The 17,300-nt window shown below is 33.4% G+C and overlaps 1 protein-coding gene across 18 annotated transcripts in view; it reads left to right on the top strand.

The window, feature by feature from the left end:
- Positions 1-17,300, top strand: part of LOC145248835 (pleckstrin homology-like domain family B member 2) — an 839,292-nt gene that overhangs the window by 760,771 nt on the left and 61,221 nt on the right. For all 18 annotated transcript variants that reach the window (XM_080110546.1, XM_080110540.1, XM_080110537.1 and 15 more), the window contains 2 exons: positions 3,332-3,503; positions 10,682-10,871. In XM_080110546.1, the coding sequence (XP_079966672.1) occupies positions 3,332-3,503; positions 10,682-10,871 (362 nt within the window). The remainder of the gene's footprint in view (positions 1-3,331; positions 3,504-10,681; positions 10,872-17,300) is intronic.

The following is a 17,300-nucleotide window of genomic DNA, read 5'->3' as shown; positions in this document are numbered from 1 at the left end:
AACACTTGAAATGTTAGATATAGGTTCCTTGGACATGGATAATAACTTGATTTGAGCCCAAAACAATAAATGTTAAGGGATCAAAGTTAAAAAAAAATTGACCGCCCCCTTTTTTTTTTTTTTTTTTGCTCAACATACACCTCCAAACACCCGGGCAACGCTGGGCTGAAATGCTAGTGTGTATATATATATATATATATATATATATATATATATATATATCTGGTTTAAAAAACCATAAAGCGGAAGATCAGTACCCGCATTAAGCTGGTCTGCAGTTTAATTTGTTGCTGGCTATCTTGCTCTTGCTTGTTGCTGGATCTCAACATTTTGAACCGAGAGAGAGACTTAGCTGTCGTACAAAGCTAAGACTCTGTAACATCATTAGGTTAAGTGGTTAAGTAATATATAAATTAATATAGCTTATTTCCCCAGTTATTTAATTTATCAATTCTCATAGAGACAAGTTTTGAGAAAACCTCACCATTTTTTTTTTTTTTTACCAAGAACTGAAGTCGTCCTTAATATTTGTCACTTGATAAATAGTCCCAGTCTGCGTTTTTATTTTATGTGTCCAATTATTGCGTCATATGATCTGTTATTCCCATGTGTTGGTCAACTTTGTGCTTAACATTTAAGCTCGCTAATAGCTTATCATCAGATAAATGCATTCTCATAGGTCAGTCATGTCTAAAAGACGGGGGGGGGGAGATGATCCAGAACATATTGGAGTAATTTATTCTGCAGTATAAATATTTTATTGTCGGCTCAATTTGCACACTAAGCACTTTTCCCCACATTTCAAATTGTATGCAGATCAACGGTGTATTTATGCTTTTCCTGTGTGCCTGTGTAAATATCTATGTAGTAAACACGGTTTCAATTTATAATGTTTGACAAAATATAACTTCACTGAAAATATAAATGCCAGCTTTGTTTTATATTTCATAATGATTTTCTTTTGGGTAACCATTTTATTCATTTTATTTTTTTTCTTCTGAAAGCTAGCAATAAAATCTTGTTTTCTAGTTATATCTACTAGTGATGGGACGGTTCCAATATTTTTTCCCAATTCTAATAAAATTACAGATACTATTAAATCCCAATTCCAATACAATTATCGATTCTGATTTTTTTTATTTTTTAAAAACCTCTAAATATTTAGCTGTAGAGTTGTTTTTTTTTTTTTATTGGGGGTGGGGTATCATAAAAACCCACATAAAAGTTGCATATATATATATATATTTTCCACAAACAAAAAAGTGCATTTATAGCGAGATCTATAAATTTTAGTTTTATTGGTAGTTTAAAATCAATAAATATTTATCATTAGTACCAGCAATTGTAAATTAAATTTTTAACAAAAAAAAAAATACATGAAATAATTGGTTTTGGAATTGGAAAATAGGTACAAGTTTTTCTGACTCCAATACAGCAAAAGGTTCTGATTTTTTTCCGATTTCAATTAATCGTCCCCAAAAGAGAGGCTTCTTACGTTCATTCTTGTTGAACTTTTTTTTTTCTTTTTTAATAGAAATTTAAAACTTAAATTTCGTTATTAACCCTTTATGACCTGGTTGAACTAATTCGTTCAGTTGTAAATAAATGACTATAAGGCATAAAGTGGGAATTGATTCAAACACGCCTTGTACGTATTAGTTCAGTAGATACCTCCAGATTGCAACTGTCCATTGCTTATATTCGGTATGCTGCCATCTAAAATGAACAATAAATATTTTTTTAATCATCTACATCATAATTCAGGTCATACGGGATTAAGATATTGCTTAGTTATTAAATTATTAATTAAACTAATTTTTTTAGGAAACTATAATAAATTTTGTGATGGTAATAGTATTTAATCTCTAGTTATAAAATTATTGAACGTAAATAGTTTCCAAAAATCTCACTTTTTTAATCTGTGAGGATTTGATAAAACATTTCAGTAATGGCTTTCTATTCAACAGTTTAAATACCTCCAAATTACTTTTAAATTTCAGACGATTGTAAAGTATTTTTAAAAACTATTAACAAAAGATTAAAATGGCTGATTTGTTAAAGAAGTAATCAAAATTTTCAAATTTTTTTTTTTTTTTTTTTTTGTGAAATCTTATAATAACAAAATATATTTAAAAGTGAATCTTCCCTGTAAAAGAATAATAAATAGAAACGTGTGTGTTAGTCTTAAGTGAGGAATAACAACTTTATCAAGAGAGACACTGTTGTAAAAAAGAAATAAAAAATGTCAATGAATTTTTTTTTTTTTTTTTTTTCACAAATTTCAAAGCCAGAAATTTCTATTTGACAGTTTGAATACTTCCAAATTTCTTTTAAATTTCTATTTGATAATTCTAAGAGACACAGAGTAAGTCATTCTTACCAAAGACATAAAAATTTCCAACTTAGAGTTCCAAGTTCGAAAAGATGCACCTGAAGAAGATTGGCAATTACCTCAGCCAAAACGTTGTGAATAAAAACAACCCAGATAGTAGTCCAAGGAATCCAAATTATCATTCTTTATCTAAAAATAATTTGGTAATTAGGAATAAATATGGACTCCGTTATCGTCAGCATATTCCAAGCAGCTTGCGTGAACTGATGGACGGTGACAAAACACTTGTCCAATGTAATTACAGCAGCCGACAATAATAATTTAATAACAAATGGTATATTTTGTTATTTTTTTATGGTATCTTTTGTTTATTGTTAGGTAAAAATACAGAATAGTTCAGAAGCACCCACATCCCTATGTTAAGAATGACTTTCTAAATATATCAGCATAGTCTGCAAAATACACAAGTACCTTTCTTTATTGAAATTACCCCAAAATGATTTTTCTTTTTTTTTCTTTTTTTTTTTACTCACATATTAAACATTGGCCATTGTTTTCAGTAAAAAAAAATGTACTTTTCGTTTGAAACCTTAAAAATTGATCAGTAATTTTGCAAAATGGTTACTGTAATCTGCCCAGAATATGATAGCAATTATACGGTCCCTACTCTGCACAAGTACCAAAGCTTCTGGTAGATGACTAGATGTCACTGTTACTGCGACTATTCTCTCTGGATATTTCTGCTAATAATTCCGTTAACTATTTCTATCCTTGTACCAATATTTTGGATGCAATTGCAAAACTGTTTTTATTGTTCATTTTGCTTATTATATCAACACTGCACCTATAACTCTTGAAGTGATAGCTTCATTTACATGTTTTTCGGAAGGCGTTTGCGAAACGATTTTCCGTTATCTCATAATTTTCTTCCACACATTGTAATCTTTGCCGTTTCCATGTTTTTATTCTCTCACTTTCTTTTTTTTTTTTTACTTCCAGGATAAAATTGATTTAGTTTCCGCATGGAAGGCTTTAGTTGATAACTCAGACATTTTAAGTACGCTATCACCTTCAGACCTGACAAATTCCATTCCGAGGCGGAATGGTAATAAACAGATTTCTCCCATTTTTGATCCGGCTAAAGGCTGGCACACCCTCACCGAAAAACAATGTAAGTATTTTTTTTTTTTTTTTTTCCTGAAATCTTTGCCTCAAATATATTCTGTTTGGAGTTTAGAATTTCTCATAAATATTTCATCATCATCATCATCATCATCATCAGTATCATCACCATCGTTATCAGCAGCATCATCATCAACATCATCAACATCATCATTAACATGAGTGTCATCATTATAACCATTAGCTTCAAATTAAAATTTCTAATTATATTCTAAGTTAAATTTCGGTTCTGTTTGGAGCCTAGAGTTTCTCAAATATTTCATCATCACCACAATCATCATCATCATTCACACTATGAAGAATATACAAAAAAAAAAGATGTCAAAAAGTTAAAGAGATAATAATAATAATAACCAGACTCAGAATAGAACACACTTATACCACCCACTCGTATTTATTGAAACAAGAAGAAGCACCATTTTGCATAATATGCCAGGATCCCTATACAGAACAGCTGATGAGTTGTGTGGAGTTTGAGCAAATCCAAAAAGACATTATCAGGAAACTAAGGGAGATATATTAACAAAATATAGTTAAAATGTTACACTGTATTAACGCTGGCATCCTGAGCCTAACTCTCTTCTAATCTTCATCAATGATCTCCCAAATCACATTCTTAAATCATTTGTAGACATTTATGCAGATGACACCACAATCTATGGCGACACTTCAAAGGGCAGCAATGACCAACATCTTTCTGACCTTGAGAACCTGATGCAATGGGGAAAAAAGTGGCCAATTAATTTTAATGCATCGAAAACCAAGCTTCTCTCATTTCATCATAATCGCTCTGACCTCCATCACGCCCCAATTGAAATGAATGGCGCTCGTCTTGGGGAGCTCCATGTTTTGACAAGCTTCTGGAACTGACCTTCACTCCTGATCTGAAATGGAACGCATGCATCAAATCTGTTGCCAAGATCACTGGAAAAATGTTTGGATCATTCCATTACTCCAGTAGGTATCTCACTGTCAATGCAATACTTTATCCGTATAAGAGCGAGGTACGCCCAAAAATGGAGTAGTTTTCACATCTGGGTAGGAGCTGCTCAGCACGCCCTATCCAGCCTTGATAGAGTTCAAAATCAGCTTCATAATCCCTTCGATATCATTTTCTCTTCTCCACAACCTCTTTCCCACAGACGAGACATTGCAAGCCTGTCTCTACTCTATTGCTATTTTTATGCCAAGTACTTGAATGAACTCAAATCCTTGCCAAACTTCACAAAAAAAAGCACTCGACTAGCTACAATCACTATAAACGATTTCCCCCACTCTCTGTGCCTAAATCTAAACACAAATTCCATAAACAAAGCTTCTTTCTCAGAACTGCTCACCTGTGGAACACTGTTCCACTGGCCTACTTCCCAGTTGAATACAGCATGGTAGCCTTCAAATTCCATGTAAACAAGTTCTTGTTGAGCCGCCTCCATAAATAATTAAATTCTATCCATTTTACACTATTAACGATTACTGCACTGCCACCTTACATCCTCTTATCCTCGAGTGGCCCTTGGACCTTGATAAGTGTTGACTCTCAAGTAAAAAAAAAAAAAACATTAATAACATTCAACTTCTACCTAACATACGGCAATTAATATTTTGGCATTAATGACCCAAAAGAGGTTAATATGCCATAAAACAAATCAACCAATAATCGCAAGTAATGTTTCTTCCAACTTTTGAAAACATGGCTATCTTATAAGGATTTCAGACTATGGATGACTCTAATAATATACATTTTCTTCCATCTCTCCTTAATATTAGCCCACTCTCATAAAACTAAACCAGAAGTGACAATGATGGTATAGGCAAAGAATATAGATTAAAGTGATACCCAGACCAGCATCCATAAATGGCTTACATAGAAAAACTGAAACTGAGGGAGAAAGAAACAAATCAGAGAATGGATAAGAAAAAAAGGATCAATAAAGAATGTGATGGGACACTGAGAGTGTCTGTGATTGTCATTGAACGGATTCAATATCAGAATTGATTATTGCTCTACAGTTATGGAACTGCAAATTAATATTTTTATTTTTGAGCATTGCTTTATTCATTTCATTTTAAACTTTTGTAATGTCTTTTTGAAGTAAATTGTATTACAAGTAAAAAGTTTGTCGACCATAGTCAAGGGTGGCCCAAAGGCTCCCTTTGTATTGACAATTTAGGGCAGGGCGCCACTCCTCTCCCAGGATTATTTCACTTACCCATAATTTTCACCAATCAAATTTCTGCATGTTAGTACAGTCAGAGAAGCAGGAAATAGGGAATGAATTCCGAAGTCAAGCAGTTTGAGAGAAGAAACTATTAGAATAAAATATTTTCCAGCGGTTAGGGGCCTCTAAAGTGAAGGGGTTGGATTTTGCTGCTTGTTGGGAAAGTAGGGCGTGTTTACATTGAGGGGGGGCACCAGTGCTACAAGGATGTACACTCGCATGAATCAGAATCTGAAAGTTAGACCTGTAGTATTGATTCTGTTTTCTTCATCTTTGATCTGATTTCGACCTATCATCACAAACTAATCAAAGACTGAAATAGTAAAAATTTTGTTTAATTAAAAAAAAAAACACTTGAAAGTTTTTTTTTTCCCCCCCTTTTTAGTTTAGGAGAATAATCATTATAAAATATAAAAATAATAAATAAAATATGGTTCGTTTTAGTAAATTGGGTGCTTCTTCATTATAATACCGAAATTTGAAAATCAAAATTCCAAGTAAAATTAATGCTATCTACTTGTTATGTCACAGTAATGAACATATCCAAAAATTACGAAAAACGATAAGGTAGAAAATTAATTATTAATGAAAACACTTTTTGAAGTTTTGAGTTTTTCTAAATTGGCCTAAAGTTTTCAAAGTATTCAGAGAATAACTACCTCCTTTGTTATGATCCAAACTGGTTTTTTTTGTTTTTTTAAAGCAAAACTCAATTTCGCAAAATGTTTTCAAAAACTATTTTCGTCAATAATTAATTTTTCTACCTTATCGCTTTTTTGTAATTTTTGGACATGTTCATTACCGTGACATGACAATTAATTAGAGATACCAGTGGTTTTACTTGAAATTCAATATTTTGAATTCCGCTAGTATAACGAAGAAGCACCAAAAATTGTTTCTCAGGATCATGCGATTAATAATTATTGGAAATGTATTGTTAGACTCTAGTTATACTTGAGATGCCAAATCGGATAATGTGGCACCAGAAAAAAAAAAAAAGAAAGCATTTTAAGAATAACATCAAACAAAATCTCTTGTGTGCCAAAATCTGTCTTAAGAACTTGGAAATACTCGCTAGTTAAAGGTTATCTGAACACTCCACCGAGTGAAGAGCTCTTCTGGATAATTCCAATAACTGAATCATCACAGCAGGTCGGGGAAGGAAAAGAACGTAGACAAAAGCTATCCGGAGGAGCATTCCTGCGTGCCCAATTCACTACCTGCACGGAAACAGCCGTCATTGAACGATTGAAATGAGATCATTTTTATGGAAGGAAGGACGACAACGCATGAGATGCAGTTACAGGAGTCATGATATGAGCTCCATTTTTTTTATTCCTCTGAAAAACCCGCCTAAACGGAAGTGGTTCTATATTTAGAACTCTGTTCATTAGAGAGTTCGCTAAGGGGAGGTAACTGTTCATACTATCACATCCCCCTTCTTTCAAAAGGAAAATAGTTATAAACCGATGAGACAAAATCAAAGATAAATAAGAAAAGTCAATCAGTAATTGTTTCATCTCTAAATCTGTTTGAGGGTTTGATAATACGTCCAGATCTGGTGGTTGTATGGTTGTCTTAGTCTGTTAGCCCATAAAGTATGAAATCAGATCATTTTTATTCAAGGAAGGACGACAACGCATGACGGTATTTAGTTCTCTCCCAATGCAAGAAGTGTGACACCAAGGGCGGAAAGTGGGATAGAGAAATTAGCAGCCCCCCTCCCCCCTAAGGAGGGACACTTTGACCCGCAAAAAATGCCTGGGCAGCCCCCTCCCCTGTCGGCATTCCCCAGTAAAGGTGCCCCAGCTGGTTAGCAACAAACTCCTTCTCAAAGAGAGAAGGTACACCCTGTGGGAGAGAGGTGGACCACATAGAATTGCATGGGAACAGCATTACACTGCAAAATAAACGGGGGTCAGGTCATTACAGGGATAGTCTAATTTCTGTTGATTTGGAGGGGGGGGATAAAAATTACCGATGGGTACTTATTTAGATATTCACTATTTTGCATTTGCCACCATGGGTCAATTGGTTAGGTTGCCTTGTTTAGAGACAGTTTGTGAGTTCAAACCTCACTTGGGGCATAAATATTTTTACTCCGGTTTTTTGTCTCAGAATTAACTTAAAATGAAGATTGTTTAGTCTTACATTTTTTTTTTTTTTTTTTTTTTCTGTAATTTACAAAAATTTGGACCTTAGGCGTGACCAGTTATTCCTGTTAGTTTAGGTCAATGGTTCCCAACCACCATGCCGTGGAAATTACAAGTTGTTATAAGTTGAATGAACAGAATTGTTTGCATTAATAAATACCAAATCGCACATTACACACGTGTGATATTGATGCTTAAATATCAAAAAAGAAGAAATAACTTGTATATAAAAAAATCGTTTGTTTAAATTGTTTGATATTTTGAATTTTTGATAATAATAAACATTGGTAAGTATTGTTAGATATTAATTTAAATATTGATTTTTTTTGTGATAGGTGTGCCGTGATGTAAAAAAAAAAAAAAAAAAAGCTGGGGAACCATTTCTGGTGGACACTTAATTAAAGTCAAGGATTATCTCCCTTATTTGGTCTACTGAATTGGTTGAACAACTATTCCACATTAGAACTTATAATAAAACTCGTCTGAACTCCAATCTCTGGTCCCCCCCTCGCCAATCTTTCACGAAAAGCACCCGTCTAGCTGAATCCACTGTGAAAAATTTCCCCCACTCTATATCTGTGCCTAAATCAAAACGCGGATTCCATGAACAAAACTTCTTTCTTAGAACTGCACGCCTGTGGAAATCTGTTCCGTCTGCCTGCTTCCCACCGGACTACAACTTGGATGTCTTCAAGTCCAATGTTAACAAATTCCTAATGAACCGCCCCCTTAAGTAAACACTTCATCAAATCTCCACACTAACGTAATGTACTTGCAATAACCCTTATCCCTGAGTGGCTTCCGGGCCTTGATAAGTGGTGATCACTGTGTAAAAAAAAACAAAAAAAAACTCGAAAATCTAATAAATTCTATTTTTACTTATAATTATTTTTTTTTTTTACTAGATCATTTTTCTGTAATTTTTAAAAAATTTATGCTAATTTCGACATGACACCTAAGTATGTAATGTTTTCACCTGAAATGCGTTGCTTTAAAGAATCAATGTAAAAAGCATCTGTCTGCCTTTTTTACGATCTTTTTTGCTTTCAAATCATAAACGGCTCTGGTCATTTCCCATTTGTTCTGTAGATTACAACCGGAAACGTTCAAGCTGATACGGGTTCCCTTTTGGTTCTTGTCCAGAATTCAACCTGATTAAAAAACAGAAATACAAAATTTTTATGATTGTATGTACTTGTTACTGAACTAAAATGTCATATTCCAAAAATGATGTAAATTAATCAATGATTACTAGTGTGCCACGAATAGATAAGTGGAAATTACAAGTTTGTAATAAGGTGCAAACAGCTTTCTTATTGTTATCAATGGATTTGTTTATATTAATAAACACTAGTTCACACATAATTACTTAAATGATATGACTGCTTATATATATAAGGAAATCAAATGTATAATAAATCGTTTGCTTAAATTTTTTAGATATTTTGAATTTTCCATGACAACAAACATGGTTAAATATTCATTTAAATATTTATTTCTTGCAATAGGTCTACCACCAAAATTTAAAGAGCTCAATAGTGTGTGGCCATATATATATATATATATATATATATAAGTTTTGGGAAACACCGGCTTAGGTAATAGTAGCATATCATTTTTATAGCTGGTCCATGTTATTAACAAGAAAAAATGTATTTTAATTTAATTTTATTTAAAATATAATTTATCTTAGGAGAGCTTTTAAAATAAACATCATCCTGAAAATAATTAAAAACAGATATTAATAAGTAAACAATAAAAGCTATAAAATGTAGTTATAAAGTTATAATAATAATAAATAATAATAATATAATAAATAATGATAATAATATAATATAATAAATAATAATAATAAAATAAATATAATACATATAATATAATAAATAATGATATAATATAATAAATATAATAAATAATATAATAGATAATATAATAAATAATATAATAAACAATAATATAATAATATAATAAATAATATAATAATAATATAATAGATAATAATGATAATAAAAAGAAATAATAAAATAAATAATATAATAATATAATGAAATAAATAATATAATAGATAATAATATAATAATGATAATAAAATAAAAAATAATAATAATATAATAATAATAATAAAAAGAAATAATATAATAATAATAAAATAATATAATGAAATAAATAATATAATAGATAATAATAATAATATAATAATGATATTAAAATAAAAATAATAAAATAAATAATATAATAAATAATAATATAATAAAAAATATAAAAATAAAATAATAAATAATGATAATATAATAAATAATAATATAATGAATAATAATAATAAAATAATAATATAATGAATAATAAAATAAATAATATAATAAATAATAATGAAATAAATAATATAATAAATAATAATAATGTAATAATAATATAATAAAATAAATAATAAAAATAAATGATAATAATAATAAAAATAAATGATAATAATAAAATAATAACTAAAAACAATAACAAAATGTGATAGCACCAGTCTCAACTGAAACCATACGGAATTGTTTACATATTTAAGATGTTTTTAATTATTCAATTCTTAGTTACAGTATTATGAAAGGATTAGAAACTATGATTAATTCACAAGACAACTTGACAAATATTTGTTGACATCGGACTTGAAAATGGCCATGTTGTAATTGAAATTTAAAAGTTCTGTAGGAGTAAGACTTTTAAAACCAACTTAAAGGCTGATTTAAAAAAAATTTTTTTTTTTTTTTTTTTGTCAACTCTGATTTATTTATTGCTTTGCATCACTTCAGCACAAAACCCAGTTGTTGAGCAAGAACGGCGCCGAATCGAAGAACTGAAACGACGAGCAGCTGATGAGGGACGTGCCCAGTGGGAAGAAAGGAAAATGAGAGAAGCCAATTGCAAAAGCTTCAATTCATTAGAATCCGAAGACTCAAGTATTGCCAGCAGCTGCGAGACGCCGTCAGAAAAAGAGACCAGGTAAGAACCATTTACAATTATCCAATTTTCGGTGGGAATCCTCAAAGCGTATTTGTATTCATCCACCATAAAAATGTTAGCAAGTAAAAAAAAAATTTTTTAAATGTCGGACGAATCCATTTCAAGTATTTAAAGGAACTGAGAAATCATATCTATTTTAATTTTTTTTATTATTATTAAATTGAAATTGCTCCAAACAAGGCGTAAAGCCACTTGATGTAAGGAGCTACCAAGAATGAAAGATGATTCTTGCAAAGATAGAGGATACCTAGTGATCTTAATCTTAAAAAGACCAAGGCTGTAGGTAGGAGAAAAACAATGAGCAGGAAGAGAGTTCCAAAACCTTGTAGTTCTTGGAAAGAAGCTGCTGGGATAAGAAGCTGCATTACAATGAAGTAATAATACAGCAAATTGATGGAGACCTCTAGACTTATGAATTCAACAAAGGAAACTAGGCAAAGATTAGATACTTCTGAAGAACACAAGCTATAATAATGTTCATAAAAAAGACTGAGATTAGTCACATCATGTCTGTGATTCAGAGAAGAAGGGCAGTCAAATTGCAGATACATTTCTGCACGTGAATGATACATTTTCCCTTTCCTTTTTTTTCTTGTTTTTTTTTTTTTTTGTTCATATAGGGATATTTATCCTGATCCCCCAAAATCAACATCAGATTAGACCATTCCAGTAATGATCCGGTCCCCGTTGATTTTGGTGGTGGGAGTTGAGTTCTGTACAGTTCTAGGAGGTCCATCCTTTCAGGCATTGCCTTCTCTCTTTGAGAAGGGGTGTGTTTTTTGCTAATCGCCGAGGCGTCCTTACCGGGGTGTGCCGACGGGGGAATTCCCAGGCACTCTTTTGTAGGTCAGAATGCCCCTCCTTGGAGGGGGGGGGTGACTTTTCAATCCCACTTTCTGATCCTGGCGTCTAAGTTTTTGCAGTGTGAGATAACTAAACAACGTTCATATAAATTTAAGTTTTCCGTTCAAAATGTCATTAAACAATTATTAATATGAAATCATATGTGTAAGTTTCTCATTCGCCATGTTGCCCTGACATCAAGCGGTGAAATATCAGAAGCAGTAGTGCAAGTAAAAACAAGATGAATCCGTAAAGTTGAACTTTTTTTTTTTTTTTTTTTTTTTTTTTTAAATATTCTTTCCACTGGTAAAAGTTGCTAGTCGTCCCAGGGGTGGCAGTATTGTCTGAACCACCGAAACTCTTACTACCCCTGGCTGCTAAGGACAGGGTGCAATGTTAACCACATAAAAAATGAATAAGTTACTTTCAAGTGTATTTGGTTTTTTAGAATTTTAATATTTTCTTAGATTTTGTGACTTTGTCTTTTTTTTTTATGTTTCCATCAAGTTTTGATGCGATTTTTGTTTGCGGGTTGATGGTATGATGCATTGGGAAGCTGGATGTTCCCTACATTAAAAACCACCTTGTGTCTAACTCTGTCCTTGTGGGGAGGCAAATAAATAGGAACACCCCAAATCAATCAGAATAGAGAAAAGGAAATAATAAGAGTTGTAAGTGTGGATGGGTGGAAGAATGTGGACGCGGAAAGGGGTGGGTTAAAAAAATTTTTTTTTTTTTTTATATTTCAATAATCGGTTTAGTCATGATCTGTGTTTATCTAAAAGATTAAAAAAAAAAAAAAAACAAATACAAAAAAACGATCTATTGCTTTTTAATCATGTGTTTGGATGAAATTACTAAAGTAAACTTTTTGATGTTTTCTTGTTTGTCTTCTGAGGCCAAACAAGATGGCGAATATTTGACATTTAAAAAAAATCTATTTTGTTGGCTCCCCCCCCCCCCCATTATTTCTTTCTTTTTTTTTTTCTTTTTTCTTTTTTTTTTTGTCTTTCTCCATTTTCTTATTTTTCTCTTTCTCTCTCTGCTCCGTTCTCTCTCTCTCTCTGCTCCGTTCTCTCTCTCTGCTCCGTTCTCTCTCTCTCTCTGCTCCGTTCTCTCTCTCTCTCTGCTCCGTTCTCTCTCTCTCTCTGCTCCGTTCTCTCTCTCTCTCTCTGCTCCGTTCTCTCTCTCTCTCTCTCTGCTCCATTCTCTCTCTCTCTCTCTCTCTCTCTCTCTGCTCCGTTCTCTCTCTCTCTCTCTCTCTGCTCCGTTCTCTCTCTCTCTCTCTCTCTCTCTGCTCCGTTCTCTCTCTCTCTCTCTGCTCCGTTCTCTCTCTCTCTCTCTGCTCCGTTCTCTCTCTCTCTCTGCTCCATTCTCATTCTCTCTCTCTGCTCCATTCTCTTTCTCTCTCTCTCTCTCTCTGCTCCGTTCTCTCTCTCTCTCTCTCTCTCTGCTCCGTTCTCTCTCTCTCTCTCTCTCTGCTCCGTTCTCTCTCTCTCTCTCTGCTCCGTTCTCTCTCTCTCTCTCTCTGCTCCGTTCTCTCTCTCTGCTCCGTTCTCTCTCTCTCTCTCTCTCTGCTCCGTTCTCTCTCTCTCTCTCTCTCTCTCTGCTCCGTTCTCTCTCTCTCTCTCTCTGCTCCGTTCTCTCTCTCTCTCTCTGCTCCGTTCTCTCTCTCTCTCTGCTCCGTTCTCTCTCTCTCTGCTCCGTTCTCTCTCTCTCTCTGCTCCGTTCTCTCTCTCTCTCTGCTCCGTTCTCTCTCTCTCTCTCTGCTCCGTTCTCTCTCTCTCTCTCTGCTCCGTTCTCTCTCTCTCTCTCTCTCTCTCTCTCTCTGCTCCGTTCTCTCTCTCTCTCTCTGCTTCGTTCTCTCTCTCTCTCTCTCTGCTCCGTTCTCTCTCTCTCTCTCTCTGCTCCGTTCTCTCTCTTTCTCTCTCTGCTCCGTTCTCTCTCTCTCTCTCTCTCTGCTCCGTTCTCTCTCTCTCTCTCTGCTCCGTTCTCTCTCTCTCTCTCTCTGCTCCGTTCTCTCTCTCTCTCTCTCTGCTCCGTTCTCTCTCTCTCTCTCTCTCTGCTCCGTTCTCTCTCTCTCTCTCTCTCTGCTCCGTTCTCTCTCTCTCTCTCTGCTCCGTTCTCTCTCTCATGTTCTCTCTCTCATGTTCTCTCTCTCTCTTTCTCTGTTATGTTCTCTCTCTCTCTTTCTCTGTTATGTTCTCTCTCTCTCTTTCATGTTCTCTCTCTCTTTCTCTGTTATGTTCTCTCTCTCTCTTTCTCTGTTATGTTCTCTCTCTCTCTTTCTCTGTTATGTTCTCTCTCTCTCTCTCTTCCTTCCTTTTCTCCATCTCTTCCTTATTTCCTGTCTCTTTGTTTCTTCATTATTTTCCTTTTCTTTCTTTCTTTTCTCACTCTCTCTTTCTTTCCTGGTGCCTCCAGATCAGGCTGTCTGAAGATGTTGGTTTCCTAAGACGAAATGCACCTAACATCGATGTTTTTGTTTTTCTATTCTTTTTTGCAAACCCAAAAACGATCTACCTTTTTCCCCTCTTTCTTCTTTCCCATTTTCCTTTCTACCCCCCCCCACTTCCCAATCGGTTTCCTAACTTAAATTGTACCAAACATTAATACCACAACCTTCTTCCCTCTCAAAACTTATTCATGTTCTGCAGAATAGGTAACAAAAAAAAAAAAAAAAAAATCCACTATAGAAAACGAAACCAAACATTACAAACTAGTGATTGAAGATACAAAGAGCTTGAAAAAAAACAAACAACTTGCTACAAAATAACTGGACGCAACATGAATAACTCAAAAAAAAAAAAAAAAAAAAAAAAAAAAAAAAAAAAAAACTAAACATCACAAAGAAATGCTTGAGGAACTTGAAACATAAAAACTTTACACATTTAAAGGCGCTGTCAGTAAGGCTCCAGAACACACCGACTGCTCCCCTCCAGAGGGTAAAAAGTTCCTCAATGGGGCCACCTGTTGGCCATAAGTGGCGAATCATAATACTCTAGAATGGGCGTGAGTTTGCAACACTCCACTTTGGCCCTTACTTCGGCTAGACATGCGGTCGAAGAGACCCAACCCGATCAATCGGCTAGTCATGAAAAGCCGTAATAACAGTAACCCATCACAAAAGCGAAATACAAATACATCACACACAAACACATATACAAAAATACAAACAAAAACATATACTGATATTAGAAAGTGCCAATCAGATAATGAAACCAACAAATCTCGTTATTATACCTTGCTGGAGCCAAGGAAATCATCACAAGTAACTACACACTGTGTGAATATATCATCCTTGTATCCCTGAGATGCTTGGGCGAATGCGTTTTCCCTCAATCATCTTCCACTGAGAAGGGTGGGGAGCAAGAATGATGACCGAAAATAAAACTTCATATGACTTCCAAAAAAATAAAACTTCATATGACTTCCAAAAAAATAAAACTTCATATGGCTTCCAAAAAAATAAAACTTCATATGACTTCCAAAAAAATAAAACTTCATATGACTTCCAAAAAAATAAAACTTCATATGGCTTCCAAAAAAATAAAACTTCATATGACTTCCAAAAAAATAAAACTTCATATGGCTTCCAAAAAAATAAAACTTCATATGACTTCCAAAAAAATAAAACTTCATATGGCTTCCAAAAAAATAAAACTTCATATGACTTCCAAAAAAATAAAACTTCATATGACTTCCAAAAAAATAAAACTTCATATGGCTTCCAAAAAAATAAAACTTCATATGACTTCCAAAAAAATAAAACTTCATATGGCTTCCAAAAAAATAAAAAACTTCATATGACTTCCAAAAAAATAAAACTTCATATGACTTCCAAAAAAATAAAACTTCATATGACTTCCAAAAAAATAAAACTTCATATGGCTTCCAAAAAAATAAAACTTCATATGGCTTCCAAAAAAATAAAACTTCATATGGCTTCCAAAAAAATAAAACTTCATATGGCTTCCAAAAAAATAAAACTTCATATGGCTTCCAAAAAAATAAAACTTCATATGACTTCCAAAAAAATAAAACTTCATATGACTTCCAAAAAAATCTAAAGTTCCCACTCATATTCAAACACAGAAAGCGATGAGGATGAAAATACAATCTTTCCTGTGTATGTAATCTTAGAATAGCAAGGCAATACACAAATAACTAAAATGTCCCCATGCCTAATCAAAAAAATTATAAACAAAAACGTAAGCACAAAGCAAATAAAAAAAGTTTTAAAAATAGAACAAGTACTTTCTAAAAATATTGCCGAAAAAATGTTAGCATGGACAAAGTTCCATGATATAAGCATCAACACCTACCCTCACAAAACCCTCCACACCTCAAATGGAGTCATCAGATGCCCAGAATTTAACAGTTGCTTCCTGAAAGAAATAACAAACCTAAAAACCCAAAAAGTTATAGACATCAAAAGAATTACAACAAAAAGAAACAAACACAAACATATTAACCTTCAATATTCCCACACCAACTGAAATCAAAATTCGATATATTAATATTAAAGTAGAAACATATATCCCCAGGTCACTTTGCTGCCTAAACTGCCAAAAATTCGGTAACTACAAAACAATGTGAACTAGAGGTAACTCTCGGGAAACAAGATATTCTAGTTGTTAATGAAAAGACCAAGTTTTTGCATAACTTGTCCAAGGAACATCAACTTAACAGGCAAGCTATGGAACTATCAGAAACTGATGGCTAGGTTGTGGAACTTTCATCGTGTCAAACATCATTTGTTAGCTTGGTCCAATTACAGAGAAACAGTTATTGAGAAACAGTTGAACTCCTTGGGAATCAAGTACAAGTCACTCGTCTGTCTGACACCACTATCAACAATTTCCATACTCTTTATCTGTGCCTACACCTAAACGTAGATTCCATGAACAGGGCTTTTTTCTTAGAACTGCTCGCCTGTGGAACTCTATTCCGTTTGCCTGCTTTCCAGCTGACTACAATCTGATTGTCTTCAAGCCAAACGTGAACAAGTTCTTGTTGAACCGTCTCCCTAAGTAATCCAAGTTATAAAATTACCACTAATGTTTACTACGCTAAAATCACAATAACTAATGTATACCCATAGACCCTTATCCTTGAGTGGCCTCTGGACCTTGATAAGTAGTGACCCCCACGTAAAAAAAAGCCAGTTTTGCTTGATACATAAATCCTACACTAAGTACTTTCCTTCTAATTGACACTTTTAATTCACTATCTTTTCTGCAAAACACCGCTCTTGAGGGAAAAATTAATCTCTGTAAAGCATCACAACACTGCCACGTTAACAGACACAATAATAATTATAATAATAATAATAATAGTAATAATAATTATAATAATAGTAATGATAATAATAGTAATAATAATAATGATAATAGTAACAACAATAATGATAGCAATAATAATAACAAAGAGGATGAAAAGACCGAAGAGCCAAAGCACTAGCCAGTTGGGTGCAAAGATAACTGTGACCTTGGAGAGACTTATTGCCACCCAAATCTCAGTGAAGACCAATGGTCGCTGCCAACAAGAAATCAATTATAAGCA

The sequence above is a fragment of the Euprymna scolopes genome, chromosome 27 (assembly GCF_053919585.1).
Source record: "Euprymna scolopes isolate OS-2025 chromosome 27, ASM5391958v1, whole genome shotgun sequence".
Classification (NCBI taxonomy): domain Eukaryota; kingdom Metazoa; phylum Mollusca; class Cephalopoda; order Sepiida; family Sepiolidae; genus Euprymna; species Euprymna scolopes.
Note: the sequence above shows the minus strand (reverse complement) of the source record. Positions and strands in the feature narration are given on the sequence as shown.